This window comes from Pelecanus crispus, chromosome 10 (genome assembly GCF_030463565.1).
Source record: "Pelecanus crispus isolate bPelCri1 chromosome 10, bPelCri1.pri, whole genome shotgun sequence".
Taxonomy (NCBI): Eukaryota; Metazoa; Chordata; class Aves; order Pelecaniformes; family Pelecanidae; genus Pelecanus; species Pelecanus crispus.
In genome coordinates this window covers 19,248,605-19,268,429 of record NC_134652.1, presented here as the reverse complement: position 1 = coordinate 19,268,429, position 19,825 = coordinate 19,248,605, and the positions used below count along the sequence as shown (strand labels likewise).

Sequence of the window (19,825 nt, the reverse complement as noted above, 5' to 3'; positions counted from 1 at the left end):
CCCGCGCCCCTCTGCCCTGCGCCGCGCCGCCCGCCCGCCGCGGAGGGAGGCAGCGCCGGCGCGGCCCTGCTCCGCCTCTGCCCCCGGTTTCCGGGAGGGGCCCGCGGCCGCAGCGCCGCGGCCGGCGAGCAGCGCCGGGCGGCGGAGGCGGCCCTCGCCCGCGTCGCCAGCCAGCTGCCCCCGCCGGGCGGGCGGGCCGCGCCGCCGCCATGGTGCCCAACCAGCTGCGCCTCTCCGCGGCCGTGAGTGGGGCCCGGGAGGGAGGGACGGAGGGAGGGGGCCCGGCGGCGGCGCGGCGGACAGGCCTCGGCCGCGGCCTCCATGGCGGCGGAAAGGGCCGAGCCGCGCTCCGCGGGCGGCGGGCGGGCGGGCAGCCGGGGGGCCGCGGCCTGTGCCCCGCGGGCCGCTGCGGTGGCGGCGGGACGGGGCTGGCGGGCCGCGCAGCCGGCCGGGGAGGGCTGGGCGGCTTGCGGGGCGTGAGAACGGCTCCGGAAGCCGTGTCGGGCCCACGCGGGCCGGTTTTCGGTGCGATTTTGCTCCGTGGAGCCCCACAAAGCTCTAATCCTCGCTGTCGTGGTCTGCTGTTACCTACCTTTTACTCCTGCTTCTCCTTTTACAGTTGCAGAACTTTAATAAAGGGCCAGTACTTTGTGGGTGTCTTTTCTCTTTGTTAGGGGTGTTCGCTGTACAGTGTATGCAAAGACTCCTCGTAATTGGTTTTACAAGGAAGAGTGGGTTTGAAGCTAATTGTACTTATTCTCAGGCTTTTTCCCCCGGGTGGGGGTTGCAAAGCCTCCAAGAGAGCGTCAAGGTGGGAAGAGCGTTTTGCAGTGAAGCTGCTGACCCCTGCGTGGCACACTTTTTGCAGCCGGGGGGCTCCTCAGGCCCCGTTCCAGGTCCCATGCTCCCCTCAGACTCTCCCGGAGTAGTTTGTTTGTACCAAAGTGAGCACTCGGGTCTGTTTTAGGCCACAGCTGGGCTGTGAGCAGAGATGAGCACAGACCTGTGTGCTGGGCAGATAAAGGGAAGCACGGGGTGACGCCTGTGAGGGGGGTAGCAAGGTTAGGGCTGAGGTTAGGAGCCACAAGTTGGGATTTTGTGTTTTGCCTTTTTTTTTTTTTTTCTGCCTTTTTCTGTTCAGCTGCATGTTGTGATCAGGAATCAACATGAACTATGATGTGTCCATTTCACTAGTGTGTGTTTACCCCCGTGGAGAGGGTTAAAGGAGATGCCTTTTCTGGATGCACATAGCTCCTGTAAATGCAGTGCTGGGGAGTCCACAGTGTTCTGTATTGACATCAACAGTTGACATCTCCTCTACCTGCTGTCAGTTGCGTACAGTGTTCATACATTTACTGTGTTTAAGTTGGTGGTTTTTGGGAGCCCTAAGTTTGTGGGCTTGGTTCTGTCTCCAGTTGCTTCGCTGTCAATTAATCCAAGATGTGGGACTAATCCAAGACAGTGGGGTTGAGCGCACCCTCAGCAAGTTTGCAAATGACACCAAGCTGAGTGGTACAGTTGACATGCCAGAAGGATGAGATGTCATCCAAAGGGACCTGGACAAGCTGGAGAGGTGGGCCTGGGTGAACATCGTGAGGTTCGACAAGGCCAAGCGCAAGGTCCTGCACCTGGGACGGGGCAACCCCCAATATCAATACAGGCTGGGGGATGAAGGGATTGAGAGCAGCCCTGCGGAGAAGGACTTGGGGGTACTGGTGGATGAAAAGCTGGACATGGGTGTCGTGGTTTAGCCCCAGCCAGCAACTAAGCACCATGCAGCCACTCGCTCACTCCCCCTACCCCGATGGGATGGGGGAGAGAATCGGAGGAGTAAGAGTGAGAAACACTCCTGGGTTGAGATAAGAACAGTTTAATAATTGAAATAAAATAAAGTAAAATAATAATAATAACAATATAATAATAATAGTAATAATAATATACAAAGCAAGTGATGCACAATGCAATTGCTCACCACCTGCTGATTGATACCCAGACAGTTCCCGAGCAGCGATCGCTGCTCCCCGGCCAACCCCCCCCCAGTTTCTATACTGAGCATGATGTCATATGGTATGGAATAGCCCTTTGGGCAGTTTGGGTCCGCTGTCCTGGCTGTGCCCACTCCCAGCTTCTTGTGCACCTGGCAGAGCATGGGAAGCTGAAAAGTCCTTGACCAGCATAAGCAGTACTTAGCAACAACTAAAACATCAGCGTGTTATCAGCATTATTCTCATACTAAATCCAAAGAACAGCACTATGCCAGCTACTAGGAAGAAAATTAACTCTATCCCAGCCAAAACCAGGACAATGGGCCAACAACGTGAGCTTACAGTGCAGAAAGCCAACTGAATCCTGGGCTGCATCAAAAGCAGCGTGGCCAGCAGGTCGAGGGAGGTGATTCTGCCCCTCTGCTCTGCTCTGGTGAGACCCCACCTGGAGCCCTGCGTCCAGCTCTGGAGCCATCAGCACAAGAAGGACATGGAACTGCTGGAGCGGGTCCAGAGGAGGGCCCCAAAAATGATCTGAGGGCTGGACCACCTCTCCTACGAGGCCAGGCTGAGCGAGTTGGGGTTGTTCAGCCTGGAGAAGAGGAGGCTGCGAGGAGACCTTATTGCGGCCTTTCAGTACTTAAAGGGGGCCTACAGGAAAGATGGGGACAATCTTTTTAGCAAGGCCTGTTGTGACAGGACAAGGAGTTACGGTTTTAAACTAAAGCAGGATAGATTTAGACTGGATATAAGGAAGAAATTTTTTACAATGAGGGTGGTGAAGCACTGGAACAGGTTGCCCAGAGCGGTAGTAGAGGCCCCATCCCTAGAAACATTCCAGGTCAGGTTGGACGGGGCTCTGAGCAACCTGATCTGGTTAAAGCTGTCCCTGCTCACTGCAGGGGGGTTGGGCTAGATGATCTCTACAGGTCCCTTCCAACCCAAAGCATTCTATGATTCTGTGTTAGGATTATTTAAATGTCAGTGATTTAAATGTATCTCAAAGCATATTGGTACTTGTTTTAGTTTTGTGGTTTCAGTTTGTTTTGTTGTTTGGGAAAAAAAAGTTCAACAGACAAAGCACAGTGTACCATTTACGTAGCTTTTAAGTTCACATTTTGATAAAACGTTTGGTATTTACCTTACTAGTTTACTAAAAGAATTCTGAGCTTCTGACAAATTCCATCAAAGCAAAGATTATATTAAAGGGCTTATCAAATAGTTAAAGTAGTAATTTTACATTGTCTTGTCAATTTTGCATGTCCATGTCTACAGGTTGACTTTCACGCACATTGTGTTGGCTTGCACTTTCTCCCCTTTCGAGTGTGAAGGAAGCTCTCGGTGTTCATCTGGGAAGCATTACTTTTGCCATTTAAACATTTCTGGATTGCCATGATATTTTTAGAATTTAGAGGCCAAGTATAAATATATTGGCTTCACGCTCATCATGTATTCAGCTTTTTTTAAAGACCACATAAGCTTCATTAATAAAAATAGTTGACAGGCTTGCTTTTAGAACCACCTCAGCTAGGAGACCTGCATCTGAACTGTGGATTATTGTGGGACTGTGCTGGGAGGACTTTGCACCGTTGCTGCTCTTTTGCCAGCGCATAAGGCCCACTTACACCAGATGCTGCAGGCATCTGCTGCACTTTTTTTTTGGTAACTGATAATTTTTGTGTCTCCTAGGAAATAGAAAACATAAAGGCAAATTAGAAAGTTCTGATTTGCTTTTGTTCAAATATATACGTATGTGAGAGCTATGTCTTCAGAAGAGTTCAAGAGTGGAAGGAACATTACAGTATTAAAGGAAAAAAGGCACGCTTGATTATTGTTAATAAAAATAATTTTAAAAAAATTTTAAAACCCAATCCTTCACCATCAGTGTGAGAAGATAGCGTTTTACATACTCTGCATGATACAGACCAGTTGTTGATGTCAGTAGAGGATAGGGTTGACTCTCCAGCATGACGTTTCTGGGAGGCATTTGCGTCCAGAGAAGGCACCTCATCAAAATCATCCTGAAGAGATGTGTCTTTTTTTGCAGATTTTGTTTTTCTCAGGTTTTTGTCTGAGGAGGAATATGATTGTAGGTAATGTTGGAATCAGCAACGCTGAATCAAATACACTGGTTTTCTAACCCAGTTTCTTTTCTCATCCACAGTCTGAATTACCAAGATACTTAGAAGTATGTGTCGAACCTTTCCCCATGCAGAACCTTTCCCCATCCCTCTTGTTTTTAGCTTAGTTGTGTAAATGCTTTTATTGGTGTCAGTGCTGGTTTACGCAGTTCCCAGCTCTGGCTGTTCCTTCCTGTGCTGCCCCTCCAGCTGGCTGGTGTAGCTGGTTGGGGGGCTCTGGATGAACTGTCAGGAAGCTTATCTGGGTGTCTTTTTTGGATAGAATCCTTTGTAACTTGGGTGAGTTGTTTGATCTGGTTCATGTGTAGTTTCACAACTGTAACTGAGCACTGGAAGGTACCAAAGTAGGAGTGAGGGAGAGAAGATGGGATCTACTTAAGCCATTACTTCTGCTGAAAGAATTGGACACGTAACTGTGCCTTGAAAAATTGAGGTCACAGATCTGGGCATCAGTCAGTGCTTGATCGTTTGATTAAGATTAAGGCATTAAGATACGGGATATTTTGGTTTTCTTATATGCATTAATTTGACATTGTAGTCCCAGAGTATGTGCAGAAAAGAAGATTTCATTTCATGGTAGGAATGTTGTGCTGATTAGATGGTACATTTTTGAAGACATATTGTTATTTTGTATTTTAGTTATCATTTCAATTAGTTTTCCAGCTACCAATGTAAGATCTAATGATCTAAAATGCTGTACCACAGCCCAAGAAACTTTTGTTCTCATCTTTGTTTGTTTGTAATGTGGGTACATCAGTTGCTGTCCTCCGGCCCTCTGAAAGCGTAGCTCCTGGGGAAAAGAATCACCTTTTTCTTCTATAAGGGAGATTGTTTGAAAGTAAAGACCAAAGATGTTTATCATACTTTTGGTTATCTGCATCTATGTGAAGATTAAATCTGGGAACATCTGCAGATAAATTATTTATAAAGTGATCTTTGACAGACTGACGATGTCTTTCTTTGCCCTGTGTTACTTGGAATATGCTCTGCATTGTCTGTTGAATTTGGTTTGGTTTAGACATATGTGAGAGTTTGCACTCGCTTGCTCTCTGTCTTTCTCTCTTTTACTTATGCATGATGGACAGTACTGATTTCTATTTATATTATTTTGTATTATAATGTAATATAACGTATATTACATTAGCAGGTATATTGACTATGTTGTCTATTACTTTCAGGCACATGGCCATGGAGGCTATGATTCTGATTTTAGTGATGAGGAGAATGGAGAGAAGCCTGTGCAAAAGACTAAGAGGTAATGTACAGAATTAACACTTTGCATTATGTATTTTGTGCAAATGGCCTAACTGTGTATGGAAGATTACGCTGTGCTATGTAAAGTCTGGTGTTGAAATGGTTTTTGAAAAATCGGTCTCTTTGATTCCTGCGTCTCCTCATGTCAGGCTTGCCTCATGTCATCTCCCAGGGGCAGCTGATGAAGATCCGTTCTGCCATGTCCATCTGGTGTCTATATGCCCCTCAGTTCTCGGAGCAGAGTGTTTAATTTTTCCAAATATTAGTATCAACTGCTGGGGTTTGGCTGTGGTGTTCACTTCACTGTGGTCCATCAGGACACGTGGAACTGTTAAGAGAACAAGGCAAAAAAGGCCAAGTGGCAGCAGGCTTTGTAGATATAAAACACCTGCTTGGAGGAAGTGAAGAATTGATGCTACTTCTTTATTATTTAATTTGCAAAGAGACCTGGGAATTGGTGAATTGTGTTGTACTCAATCCTTGAAATGTAACTGCACATCTCTTATTTGAGATCATCTTTGCCATTTCTTTCAGCAGTTCACACAGTTAAGTGACCTTGAATTTTGTAGTTTGATCCATTATATTATTAAGGTTTTTATTTATGTCTGTGTTTATTTTGCTTTGGCACCATAGTCCTTTGACACTTTCTGCACCACACTGAACATTTTGCCTATATAATGCATATATTTTTCTTACCTTTTCCTGTCTCTCCCTTGCTCTGTTGTTGGACTTTATTTAAGAAGGCTTTCTGGAAACTTTCTTAGGACTCTTGCATATTTTCCTTTGTAGTAAAATTGAAAGAATGGGTTTTGTAGTGTCTGACTGCATTCTGGGAAAAAAAATTCATGTTTTAATCATTGGAATAATAGCAGGCATTGTGCTGTTCCATTTATTTTATAAATGTAGCTGTTCTCCATTAAAACAGTGACTGATTTTGTTCAGTTTTTGTTTTCTTTAAAAGGCCATTACACATTATACCATTCCACTTTATAGGTGGAATATTAACTAACCATCAGGAGCCTTTCAAAAATATCATCATTACCCTTGTTCTGGCAGACTCCTGCTGATTCCCAGTAGGGCTTTTATGTGGGTTCACTGTATATGTATATATTCTTTTCTTGCTCTATGATGATATTTATTGTCACTTTAAGGAAAACAGTAGTCTTAAATTTTCTCCATATTGCTGTTTTATGGAGTCTCCTTACAGGAATTGTGTGCCTACAGGTCCTTTTGAGCAAATGATACCCTTAGTTTCTTGAGTTCTGTATTCCATAGCTTGAAGTATAAATTCCCTGGCTTGCTTTCTACAGGTTTCTGACTTCCATTCTTTCTGCCAGCTGATAATTATGGAAAAAATCTTTTCTTCACTTCTACTGAGGAATGAAACTAAATATACCTTTTACTAGCTAAAGTGTATCACTTAATATTGAACTTTGTATTACCTTGTTGAATTCTGCAAATATTTCTAGCTGCCCACTGACAGGTATGGTTCACAACACAGTACTTAAGTTTCAAATAAGTGATTCTTGTGATTACACTAAGAGAGGCAGAGCTGTTTAATGAGGTGTTGAGACGTTAGCATGAAAGGATGGCATAGGCAGTCACTCTTATTCAGTGAACCGACTGTCCTTCCTGCTCCTACTTGGCTGTGTAGCTGAGATTTATAGTGGGCTTTAAATGTAGAGTGAAGCTGAGGAATCTTCAGGATTTTTTCATTGTGGTTCTGTAATGATAATATTGATAAAAATAAATACTACAAATTGCTGGTTTAAGCTATTTTCTTTAAGTGCTAACTGTAAGCAAATGCCTTTCTGATTTTGTTCTGCAAATGAAGTAAAGTTTAAGCTGATGTTGGTTCTGAAGTTGGGTTTTGTTCATGTAGAAACTAGCAATATAACAGTTTTTGTTACTCAAGTTAGCGTGAAGTTTGGCTTATGGAAATTTTATTGCTTATGAAAAGTTCTTGACTAACTTTTCTTCCTTTTTCCTCCCTACCTTTAGTGTAAAGGAAGATGGCCTTCTGATAAAGCCATTCCAAAAAGCAAAACAAGGCAGTGTCGTTCACAGACAATTTGCAGCTGAAGAATGGGATAGGTATCTTTTATCTATTGCTTTTGTGAGGCATTTTTCCCTTAATGTAAAGAAAGCTTTCACTGAGACGTATTTGTTATTAACAGGGAAGAAGCAAGAAAAAGAAGATTTCACTTGATAGCAATGGATGCTGTATCCTTCATTTTTCTTCAAGTTTGAAGATGGGGCACAGGTGGTCCATTATGGTGAAATACTGGGATTTCTCCGTTATCACAGCACCAGATACTGAGTCGTTCTTCAAATTAGCTTCTTTTTGTTGCTGAGGTGTCTCTGAGGATGCCTTTACTCAGTAGAGGCTTTTCCAGATTCTTCCTATATGCTCCTTTGTTCTGTTTGGGACAAAATTACTATACAGTGAATTTTCTTTAGACTGGCACAAAGACACATTGCTCTTTCAGTTGAGTTTATACAGAACATAATTCTAGATAAGGCTGCTATTATCTGTGGACAAATACATTTCTACTGGAAATTTAAGAATGCATTAGTTAATTTAAAAGTCTATTCAAAACAGCCTTATCTCCAGTAATTTCTTCTACAGATGCTCTAATGTAAGCCTGTTTAATATCATGTGCAGTTTTATTTTAGGGTTTAATTTCAATCTCTTAATCATATTTCATGCATAATTTGTAACCATTTTTATAACTACTACCTTATTTACATTACAACCTTTCTCCTTTTATTTAGTTTTCACCTGGGGCAGTCATTACATGTTTTGACTGAGTGTATCTGAAATACCATCAGTTCCTTGTTTGTTTAAATAGCTGTTCTCCAGCAGTAACAGTTAATAAATAGGAAAGTAAAGACAAATTAAATATGGAAAGACTTACTTAAATCTGGAAACTCCAGTAAACAGAAAGTAACTTCTCCTAACCTGCTTAGAATTTGGCCAGACTCTACATAAACCATCGTATGCCTGTAAAGGGGGCATACAGTCCCTTAATCAGTCCCACTGACATTGTAGACTCTTACTAGTCACAGAAAAACCTGCATATTCTGGAATGACTACAAAACTCATTATGTAGAGACTTTTATGAGTTTCTGCTAATGTTTTTGAGTGGTTCCTATTTAAAACCTTCACTGTTATGCAATTTTATTGCCTAGTAACTCAAATGGCAGCACAAAATAGTATGTTGTGTTAAATGTGTTTAATCATGCCAGCTAAACCTTCTGGACTTGCTTCTCTGTTCCTTCTATTTGTTGTGGAAAGAAAAAAAAAAGACACATGCTGAGGTTAAATCAACTTTTTTGGGGGCCATTGGAGAATAAAATGTTTTCTCAATAAAATTCTAATGCATGTCAAAATAGTAGGTTGATACAAATTATTCAGACTGATGCAGTAGTTGCCAGGATATGTACCAGGAGATAATGTACTTCCTAATTTGCTGCTTCAGAAACACCATACAAGTTAATTGAAAATATTTTTAAGTAGCCATACATAATGTTTTTATTTGTGAAGACTGTTATTTTCTGAATAAGTAATTACGTATTTTTTTCTCAAATTATGGTACAAAATGTGTTTCAAATCATGTCTCTGAGGCCAAAGTGTTCTAAAAAAAGCACTGCGTTTTTTCCTGTGACTTTCATCTCCAAACTAAAGCAGATAACTTTTATTTGTATGTTGATGGTAAAATGTAATAAGTTGTTCCATTTTAGTAACCAGACTATTTTTATAATACAAAAGTACAACCTGTTATAAACCAAAACTGCAGTACTAAGAAGCTGTTTTCTAAACTACAGCTGAAAAAATGAACCCAGTTTCTATGTATATGTCTACAGAGCATCTTTGATAAAGACAGACAATTTTATGAAGGTCTGGCAGCTGAATGAGGTTTTAAAGATGAAATTGCCTTGAATTCCTATATGTGGAAAGTAGCTTTTGTGAAAGGTTATTAAGTAAAAATTGCTAATTAATTCCTTTCTTTCTGGAAATCACTGAACTGTTTTTGAGGAAAAAAGGTCTTTTGGTTCAGTATATAGAAAGTTTCTACCATTTTTTTGGTTTTAAACCATGGTAAAATAAAAGAAGGTAAGTTCTGAAACAATCCTTAATTGCTTTATTCAGTATGAAAGACATAAGAAGTTTGTGAAGGACTACATTTTATACTATGGTGGCAAAATAGAGGATTTCCGACGTTCTGGGTAAGAATTGTTAGCAATCTTTCTCTTCATGCCCCCAAAGCTCCCCTGTTATGTGAAGTTGTTTAAATACATATTGTAGCTTTGTGGGGAGAGGGGGATATGGCTATGTATCAAATTACTAATTCTTGTGATCACAAATAGTAGCTACAGCCATTGTAAATATCCAAAACACAGAATTGCCTTGTTTCATTTTGCACCGTTATTTTTATATAAGAACTTACCATGAGCTGAATTATTCTTGGTTTGTTATGTAAAAGGAAAGATGACAGGTGAGCATTAATTGAGGGTACATTGAGAAATATCTGGCAGTACCTTCAAAATAACAATCTGAAATACTTTTGAAATGTTCAGAATTGCTGTCCATTGTCCAGAATAATGATAGCCTTCTTTAAGCTATCTGTAACTGCCTTCTAACATTGCTGTCTTCAATACAAAGTGTAAAAACTATTTTCAGGATCAAGTCATCCACAGTTTCAGTGGCCGTTTTCCACTGTGGATTTTTCATTTGGGAAAAGGTATGCCAGGGAGTGAATTTTTTGATAGTTTTATTCCATAGCAATATATTCCTTTATGTGGTGAGGTGGAGATCACAACTGTGAAATACTGATGTTTACGAAATTATTATTTGGCTGACTTTTCATTTTAATGTTACATTGTACTAAAAACAATGTGTCTTTTTATAGAGCAAACGACAAGACGGATCTTGACGTTATTAGAGAAAACCATAGATTCCTGTGGAACGAAGATGATGAAGCAGACATGAATTGGTACCTGGAACTGTTACAGAACATGTTATTTTTAGATCACTTGTACTAAATTTGTGGTGTCCCCTACTAATTAAGAATTACTGTGCATACTTAGTGATCATTCTTTGATCTTTAATGCATTTAAAAATGAAAGACCTTTAGGAGGTCTTTCATATTGTAATACTGCTCAGTGGCAAAATGAATTGATGACAGAAAGAACTAAGAAATATTTGTGCATTCTCCGAGATCCAAATGACTGTTCTGAAAACGCTGAAGGAAGCCTAGTTTGAAAAAATACATTGATTTGTGCTGTAGATATATTTTAGATGTATTTTTCCAGTTTTATGGACATTACCTCTTAGCTCAATGACTGTATTTCTATTGCATTTCTAGCTCTGCAACTTATGTTCTTCATATGAAACAACATGTCTTTGTCTTGCTGATGTCATTACAATGTAAAATGAATTGTATCATGTTCTATATTTAATAAAAAGAATACCTTTTATTATAGGGAGAAGAGGCTTGCAAAGAAGTATTATGATAAATTGTTCAAAGAATACTGTATAGCAGATCTCAGTAGATACAAAGAGAATAAGGTACGTTTCATTATTATAAATCACGTTGGTTTTAAAGTATATCCTTTTTTAAAAATTGCCTTATGATTGTGGATATGTTGTGAAACCAGGACATTAGTACCCCTTCCCTAGAAAGAGAGTTGTGAGAACTTGTCAAATTATTTAATAAGCAGCAGCAGTTTGAATCCAAGCATTGTCACTGCCCCAAAAATGTGCTGCTGTGGGAATAGGAGCATTTCTGTCAGATGGTGTTTTATGAAGAGGTACATTGTATGTAAGAAAGGCAGAAAATGCAGAGGGGTTAAGGAGAGAAGGCTAGAGAGGTTTGCCTGGAGAGAAGCACTAGATGAAGCCTAAGAAAACCCTGGGAATGTTACTGTTTAAAAAAAAAAAAAGGGTCTAAAAAGAGACAGTTTTGTACTTCAATGCTGGCAGAAACAATTTTGGAAATGTCTGTTCTAAAGCAGAGTCTTTTGCTGGTTGTTCTTTTCTGTTTATGGAAACAGGATTTGTATGTTCCTTGTAAATAAATAGAATTTCTTAAGAGAAACAGCCCAATTCCAGCACCATTTTTTCTTCTTAACCAGAAGAGCCTTTGTCATTTCCAAGTTTTTGACTAACTAACGTCTTAGTCAAAAAGAATACGTGAATTTTCTGCTGTGATTTTGCAAAGAGTGTTGCCAAACTCAGATGCATCTTGGTGGTGTTAGTACATAGTAACAACCCAGCACTGCCAACAGTGTCTATATAAAGTTCTTTGAGACTATTTATAGTGTTGAAAATTACATTCACTGGTAAATATTTGCAAGGACTGGGCTTAAATTCTAATATTAGGCAGAAAAGATGACAGCCTTCTAAAGAAAACCGGAACAGAAAAATGCAAAAATTAAATGAAAATTAGCAAAAAGTAAAATGCTGAAGATGTCTTCCCTCCTTTTTCTTGAGTAAATTTGATTTTATTTTCCTATAGCTGTTTCATATCCCTCAAGCTCTGCCCCACCCCCCCAACTGATTTTCCCCTGAGCCTGCTTACAGATTTTGTTTCTTTCACTACTGTGCCAAGTTTCCATATGTTTGCTATCTTTTGTGGGAAACTGTTCTGCCCCAGTTTCCTTGGTTGAGTTTGCTTGTTGGTTTTTTTTTTTTTAATGTGTTGTGTGAACAGTGTTTCCCTGTCAGACTTCAAATGTGGCTGTCCTAACTTTGAGGTCACTCTGAATTCCTATGTATGTTCATAAGTCATTACCTGTATTTTTGGAACTGCCATGTCAGCATAACTCTGCTATATCATGTAATTTGTTCGCTTATATTAGGTTATGCTGTCTGTTCTCAAACATGTTCTGACCATGTGAGAGTCCTTTCTTAGAAATTCTTAGAAAAATAGAAAAAATGAGATTTTTCTCAATTACTGATTTATCCATGCCCATGTTTGATACAGAAGGATGTCAAAGCAGGTTTTTTTCTTGGAAGTCAGAAATAAGCTGCTGATCCCATTCACACCAATGGAATGCAATTTGTGCTTTCAGATTTTTCCTGCCTTGATTCTTTTTCTGCATTTCCAGAAACTGGAAGTTGGATATCTTTAGCCCCTTGTGCCTTCTGTTTTGCAGTGCTGGTGCTATGAGAGGTGCAGGGTGGGTAACAAGCTTCTCAGCTGGCCAACCTTTTGTATGATAGTTGTTGATGCTTTATATGATGGTGCTTCATCTTGATATAAGAAAGAACTTTTACAGTGAGAAGATTAATTCACTGGAACAACTTCACCAGTGACATTAGGTAGAGTCCCCATCAATGAAGATGCAATTGCACAAGGTGCTAGATAACCTCACCTAGGCTCCCTTTTCCACAAAAGGCTGCACCAGATGATCTTTCGAAGTCCCTTCCAACCTGGGCTGTTCTGTGATTCTATGATTCTGTATCCTGCTAGGTGGTGTCAAAGTAAAGTTGGAGATCAGTTTTCTGTGATGTTTTTTACTCTCTATATATATATTGCATAGATTGAGACTTGCACATACATACTCATCTATCTTTTCACAACTGTAATTTTAGTTTTGCTACTAGTCAAAATCTTCTAGCGAGCTAATTCTTCTCAAGACCTCTGCATAGAGATTGTAGCTCAGATCTTATTTAGAACTTTTCTCGGAAAAGCCACTCTTTTCCTAAGTACTGGATAATGATAAGGACCAGTTTCATGGGAGGGGCTCTCTTGAGGTCTGAAAAACAAGACTGAAGCTCAAAAGAAAACAGTAAGAAGCCCCAAGACACCTGAGCCCCCGAGGCCACAGCTGTGCTCCAGTTGCTGGTTCAGACTGTTCCACTCAACATGCGTGTATGCATACACACACACACACACACACACACACAGAGATGGCTGGGACTCCCCTGGTCCCGTAGCAGACCCCCCGTGCTCCATCCTTAGAGATACACAGGTACTCTCACACCCAGATCTGGCCAGTGGAGACCCGCTCACCCTCCTTGCTCCCAGGCAACTTCACCTAGCTGGTACCTAGTCTGGCTTGGTCTTCACTGGTGCTCGCACGCCTGCACTCACCTTGCTTGCTGGCACTGCAGGCAAATGGGACCCTGTGACCCACGATCCTTCTTTTCTTTGTGTAATTAGGACATATAATCTTTTCCTTCTCTTTTGAGAGAATGCCAAGGTGACCCTCTGGTGCGAGGCTGCTTAGAGACACTGGAAGAGTGTGCTCTGCCAGCTCTTGCTTGTGATGGGTCTATTACTCCTTACGTTTTCCCTAGATCAGAATTTTTTAGGTCAAGGTTGTCTTTGAATCTTCAGTGCATCTTGTCTGCAGGCTTTGAGGCTGATAAATGACCATCTGTATTGTCAGCTAGTTTAGTTCTATGTCAGTTTTGCAATGCAGTAAGGGAGAGTGCTCTGCATGTAAGTTTTACTTTGATATGCATTGGACTAGAAATGTTCTCTTTGTTGTCTTATTTTCCTAGAAAGGTTCTTATTTGCTGTCTCTGTGCTTTGTTTTGTAGCTTAACAGATTGGAAATGTCTCCTATTTGCTAAGAAGTGAAATCTGTCTGACACCTGGTCATTAAACAGAATACATTTTATTCTTTTGTCTTTATTTCCAGATCATTTTCAGATTTCTAGGCCAACTTGTCTTCTACTTGGTAGTGTTAATATGTTCGCTTTTGCATTGTTTTTCAGCATGGAGGCTTTCCTGTGAAAGTAAAAATATTTAAAATATCTATGGTATTTTTCCACAGTGTTGTCTAAATTCTAATTTCTTTTCTTCTGAAAGAGGTGACTGTGGACATACTGGTTGTTGCTGCAGCCAATGCATATTACACAAGCAGTCCATATTTAATTCGGGAATTTTATTTTTTATGGATATTAAATGGTCTTTCACTAACATTTCATATTAAATTAGCCATGTGATACTCTTGTAAAGCATCTGTTTTGGAGTTGTTCTACTTGGTCTTGGCCTACCTTGTAGAAATAGCTCATTTAGGATTTTGTTGAAGTCATTTAACAAAGAAGATGAAGCAGAATAAATGCTGTCTGCTGACAATGCTTTTGCATTCCTTAATGTTGCAGGCTGACTATTCAAAAACCTACCCTAATTTTTAATTTTCCTATATAGCTTAATCTGTTCCTGATATTTTAGCTTAGTTAGAGGAATTCAATTATATTTGCTTTTTATTTTATTGTTTCTTCTTAGCCTTGGTCTCTCTCTGTCATTTTCCACTAGTTGGTGGAAGAATGATTGGCAAAAATAAATGCACATGAGGACAACTTTTGTCTTAGAGGTACTACAGGTGGTTCTGGCTTCCTCCTTTCTTTTAGTTTGCTTATTTTCTTCATATCATTACAGAAATACTCTGTAAGGATATAATCTGATTTATATCTTACTGAGTCAAGTTCAGACTATGAGGGAAAATTTGTATAAAAGTCTACTTCAGTAGCAAAAGTGAGCATGGATAACTTGGTGATTGGTGAAGTAACAGATGGACTGTGAAAAAGCAAACAGGCAGATAAGGTTGAATTATTTTTTACTTTTTATTGCCAGCAGCAAACACATGCAAAATTGGTGCCGAGATACTGTTGACGTTTAATTGTATTGCACTATTTTTCAATTGCATCACAAGCTTTTCAGAATTAGAATACCCTGTAAAACAGCAAATATCCTTTAAAAGAGCAAAAACAATTACCATCACTCTTTGGATCAACTGGTTTCTATCATGAATTCTGCATTTACAGATGTATTTTACATTCTGTTTTCACTGAACTGTTCAGCACTGTTTGTGGTTTTTACAATTGATTAATTTTTGTTTGACTGAAGCATGAGTGGTGTAATGGTACCTTAGACCACGCTGCAGATTTGTAGAGTAGGCCAAGCACAACCTGATCCAACCTTAGCAAACTGTCATCATACACAATATGATAGCAGAACCTGATCTTATCCTGTGATATTTTTACCAGTGAAGCCAGTAGGTGGGAAAACATTGTTTATGTTATAATACCAATTTGAAAATTAGGGGGCTGTCATGGTTTAGCCCCAGCCAGCAACTAAGCACCACGCAGCCGCTCGCTCACTCCCCCTGCCCAGGTGGGATGGGGGAGCGAATCGGAGGAGTAAGAGTGAGAAACACTCCTGGGTTGAGATAAGAACAGTTTAATAATTGAAATAAAGTAAAATAGTAATGATAATAGTAACAATATACTACTACTACTACTACTACTAATATATAAAGCAAGTGATGCACAATGCAATTGCTCACCACCTGCTGACCGATACCCAGACAGTTCCCGAGCAGCGATCGCTGCTCCCCAGCCAACCCCCCCCCAGTTTCTATACTGAGCATGAGGTCATATGGTATGGGATAGTCCTTTGGGCAGTTTGGATCAACTATTCTGGCTGTGCCCCCTCCCAGTTTCTTGTGTACCTGGCAGAGCATGGGAAGCTGAAAAGTCCTTGACTAGCACAAGCAGTACTTGGCAACAACTAAAAACATCAGCGTGTTATCAGCATTATTCTCATTCTAAATCCAAAACACAGCACTATGCCTGCTACTAGGAAGAAAATTAACTCTATCCCAGCCGAAACCAGGACAGGGGCTGATTTAGAGGCAAGTGTTTTGTTGGTGTACAAATTTTTAGTTTTCTTAGGCATCTTCTATGTAATATATTGACTTGGGAAAAATCAGTGCCAGCAAAACATTTGGCTACTGATGTCTTTCTGCTCAGTTTTTTTCAGCTTTGTTATTAAGGTGCAAAGCATTTATATGAGAGTATGGCACATTCTTAAATGCCAAAACTTTTGTTTCCATGTTTTTTCTGATGTTCTTTGAACCACATACCACTTCATGCATGAGAACTCCATGCAGTTGCCCTTCAGATACATTCATAATAAAAGAATTATTGTGGTTTATTAAAAAAATCAACATTAAAGAGCACACACAGCAATAGATACCTATACTTCTGTACAGTGTTTAAAATTAGATTAAAAACATTGAAAATCAATCCATTGTATTACAGAATTTATACCACTGCATCTCAAAATGCACATTTGTGTGGGTTCAGTCTATGAGTGCACCAAAAGAAGGTTCATACTCCAAAGGATGCTTTGGAACTCAAGTGCCAAAGATGGGCTTTGTAGCCATTTTTGTACCTGTTTGATTTTGTAACGTTTCTTCCCCCTCTCCCCTCCCCATCTTTTAACATGAAGGTCAGAGTCTTCTGTGCTTTGCTTAAAGAGCAGTAATTTTATCTTGTTGTCATCCTCTGTTCATGAATTTTAAATGAAAATGTAAGATAGCCCTTTTTGGAGAAGTTGTATGCCTCTAAGTTTTATCCTCTCTTTCTACTTGTTAGTGAAAATAATTTTTTTTTCCCCTAGTCTGTTCTCACTCCCTTCTATCTTCAATCTTTTCACTAGGCTACTTGCCATTTTGAGAGGATGAAGCAGATTCTACTGGAAAACAAAAATAGTAGATGAGTTACCTACATGTGAAGTTTCTAGGCAATGTAAAAAGAAATACAACTTAGTTGTTGGTTTGGGGTTTTTTTTTTTGTCTTAGTCTTTAGGATGTAAGAGGTGATCCATTGATACATGCTAATATGACTTTTCAGTATTCCAGTGGTCTTCTCAGTTTTTAGTGTGGGCAAAATTGCAATGAAGTATCTAGTAAAGTCAGTCTATCCTAATTTCCTATTTGTTCTTTTGCCTGTGATGAAGCCTTTTAGAAAGTTGCTGTTCAGTACTGAACAGCATCTACTGGAATTTGAATTGCATGTGTAAATTGGAATTCTTCTGGCAAGCAGAGGCAGAGAGGTATTTTTAATTAACAGAGAAAGAAATTAAATGTTACTAGCCAGAATTGAATGGATGAACCACATTGCAGGACATCAATCAACTGAAATTAGTCTTTACATTACTGAATACGTTGACTATTCACAACTTCATTTTGGTTCTTATCTTAACAGTTTGGATTTAGATGGCGACACGAAAAAGAAGTAATTTCAGGAAAAGGTAATGCTGTCTTTCATTTTATATTACGTTTCTCCTTAATGCTTTTCTTGCTGCTTTAGATAGTATTTGACAATAGCAGTAAGTTTATCAGATAATAACAGACAATAAATTGACCTAGCTTCTAACTTTTCTGGTTTATGCCACCTAGCTCTAGAGTGCACGCTGATCTGCATATATTAAAATTAAGAGAACATATGGTTTATTTTTACAAGGTCAGATTTGTAATGAACACCAACATAATGCATTTGATAATGTAGAATTTTCATGGATATGTTTTCTTGCTGCTTTTCTCCAGTAGTTCCGTTGCCTCATTAGTCTTTGATACCTGTAAGTGAAGTCTCTCAATACTTTTCCTCAGGAAATAATTTTCTTAACAGTTTCTCCAATGCTGTTTTGCAAAATGTTAACTTTTTAATTAAAGGTCCATGTGTGATGTCTGTTTTAAGCTAAATTGGTTTTGAAAGCCTCAGTGGGAATCACTGGGAATGGTTGTCATGTCTCCCAATCCTGTTTCTAAATCAGTAGCTTATTCTGGCTGCTTCTGCGTGTGAGTTCTTACAGATGTGTTATTGGGACTTTGCCCAGAGGTCCCCGTTCCATGGCCTGGGCGCACGGACTTGTTTGAAGTAGCTGAACAAGCAAGAAAAGGATGTGAATGTGTTGCTGTTCCTGTGGGCAGATCTTCATGCACATGTACGGTTTTCAGAAGTCATGCATGCACATGCAAGGAAATCGCATGGAGTGATAGTATTGATCATAGCAGTTCTGTAAACAGCTCTATTTATTATAATATATTACAAGAAGCTGGAAGTACACTTGTTTTTAAAAAAAATTATATCATTTCACAGGAGGAAGTGCGAACATTAATGGTGGGGGTTTTTAAGCTATAAAGATTAAAGCTCTTAAAGGTAGTCGTAGTCATAAGTTGCATTCAGCGCTGCAGATTGTATTAACAGGTAGTCACATTTGATGTATGCTTTATGGAATGCTTTAGCAAGGTAATTCAAATGAAATGAGAAATGCATAATTTATGAACAATTATGTCTTCATGGGGAAAAAGAATTTAAAGCTGCATTGTCCTTTTAACGTCTGGTACTCCATATTTAAAAATGTGGGAGAAAGTGCGGAATGAGGCGTTTTGAGCTTCTGAACGCGACCCTAAGGCAGGCGTGCGGCTGGAGCAAGGCTGGAGCAGTAGTACCTCTCACCGCTAGGGGGCGGAGGACGCCAAGCGCGGTTTCAAATGCGCCTTGGAAAGCAGGCGTGAATCCTTAATTCATAGAATGCTTTGGGTTATTAGAATCATAGAATGCTTTGGGTTGGAAGGGACCTTGAGAGATCATCGAGCCCAACCCCCCCTGCAGGGAGCAGGGATTGAACCCGTGACCTTGGCGTTATTAGCGCCACGCTCTAACCAACTGAGCTAACCCGGCTGGTCAGTGCCTTTCTTGTGCTATTTTCAAGTATAAATCAGTAATATAAGTTGCTTTAATGAAGTGTAATAAAGCATTAATACCTACCTGTCTGATAATGCACCTTAAAAAAGGGAGAGCAGGCGCTTGTTGTAGCTGTGACAGTAATAGTGGTGACGAGAAGCACCGCTGGTGGACTGTACTGTGGTTTGGGGTGTGTTACGACGGGACCGTAGGGATGGGTTACCCACGTTTGATTGCTTTGTTTTCGATGTCTGTCTCTGTAAGGTCATGGAGAAGAGAAGGGTTAGGATGAGTGAAAGGAGAGGTGTCACTTGTATTACTAACTATAAATGCCAGATAATTTCTTTCTCTTCTTTCCCACTCCAGTCTTTTACCATAGGTGTTCTGAAAGGAGGTCATATTGGAGATTGCTCTTGTATCTCCTTAAAATTAAAATGTAGCCTTAATGACATAAAGTTGCCAGTTTGAATAAATGGTTCCACAAAATGGGCATTTTCTTAATTAAAATCTTAAGTTAAAGTAGAAACCCTATTTAAATTTTATACATCAGTGAATACTAGGCACATGAGTGAGTTGGTCTGAAAATAAATCCTTAAAATGAAAAGCTTTTAAGCTATTTAAAAACAGTATTTGACATGCCTTCCCAAGTACTTTTTCTCTACTTTCAAAGCATGAATAGTAAGGTATGGCATAAAATTTAAAAATACAAGGTATTTTAAGCAAAAGGCGGTAGTGGTAAAAGTTTTCTGTAGGAAAATAGGTAAAAAGTTCATTGGGTAGAGGTGAAATAGGACTTTCTTAGCAATATGCAGAAAGAGCAAAGCTGAACCTGTGGGTATATTTGCTGCCTTCTACTTACTTGTATTTGTAGATTAAGTAGTAAAATACTCAAACCAGACATATTATTTGGCAAAATAGGGTTTAATACCTACAAATAGATCTACTCTCCATTT

General features: G+C 39.8%; 1 protein-coding gene and 1 non-coding gene across 3 annotated transcripts in view; one reads left to right on the top strand and one right to left on the bottom strand.

Annotated features, from left to right (window-relative positions):
- Positions 1 to 209: 209 nt before the first annotated feature.
- The window catches only part of LOC104023884 (protein FRA10AC1), a 29,107-nt gene continuing 9,491 nt past the window's right edge, over positions 210 to 19,825 (top strand). The window contains exons 1-8 of one of the 2 annotated variants that reach the window (XM_075717410.1): positions 210 to 242; positions 5,305 to 5,381; positions 7,382 to 7,474; positions 7,558 to 7,603; positions 9,534 to 9,610; positions 10,294 to 10,377; positions 10,868 to 10,952; positions 17,391 to 17,436. In XM_075717410.1, coding sequence (XP_075573525.1) covers positions 210 to 242; positions 5,305 to 5,381; positions 7,382 to 7,474; positions 7,558 to 7,603; positions 9,534 to 9,610; positions 10,294 to 10,377; positions 10,868 to 10,952; positions 17,391 to 17,436 — 541 coding nt within the window. Of the gene's footprint in view, positions 243 to 694; positions 812 to 5,304; positions 5,382 to 7,381; positions 7,475 to 7,557; positions 7,604 to 9,533; positions 9,611 to 10,293; positions 10,378 to 10,867; positions 10,953 to 17,390; positions 17,437 to 19,825 lie in introns of those variants that run through there. The other variant, XM_075717409.1, reaches the window with a different exon arrangement.
- TRNAI-AAU (transfer RNA isoleucine (anticodon AAU)) lies at positions 18,796 to 18,869 on the bottom strand. The gene has a single exon. It is a non-coding gene; the product is annotated as a tRNA-Ile (tRNA).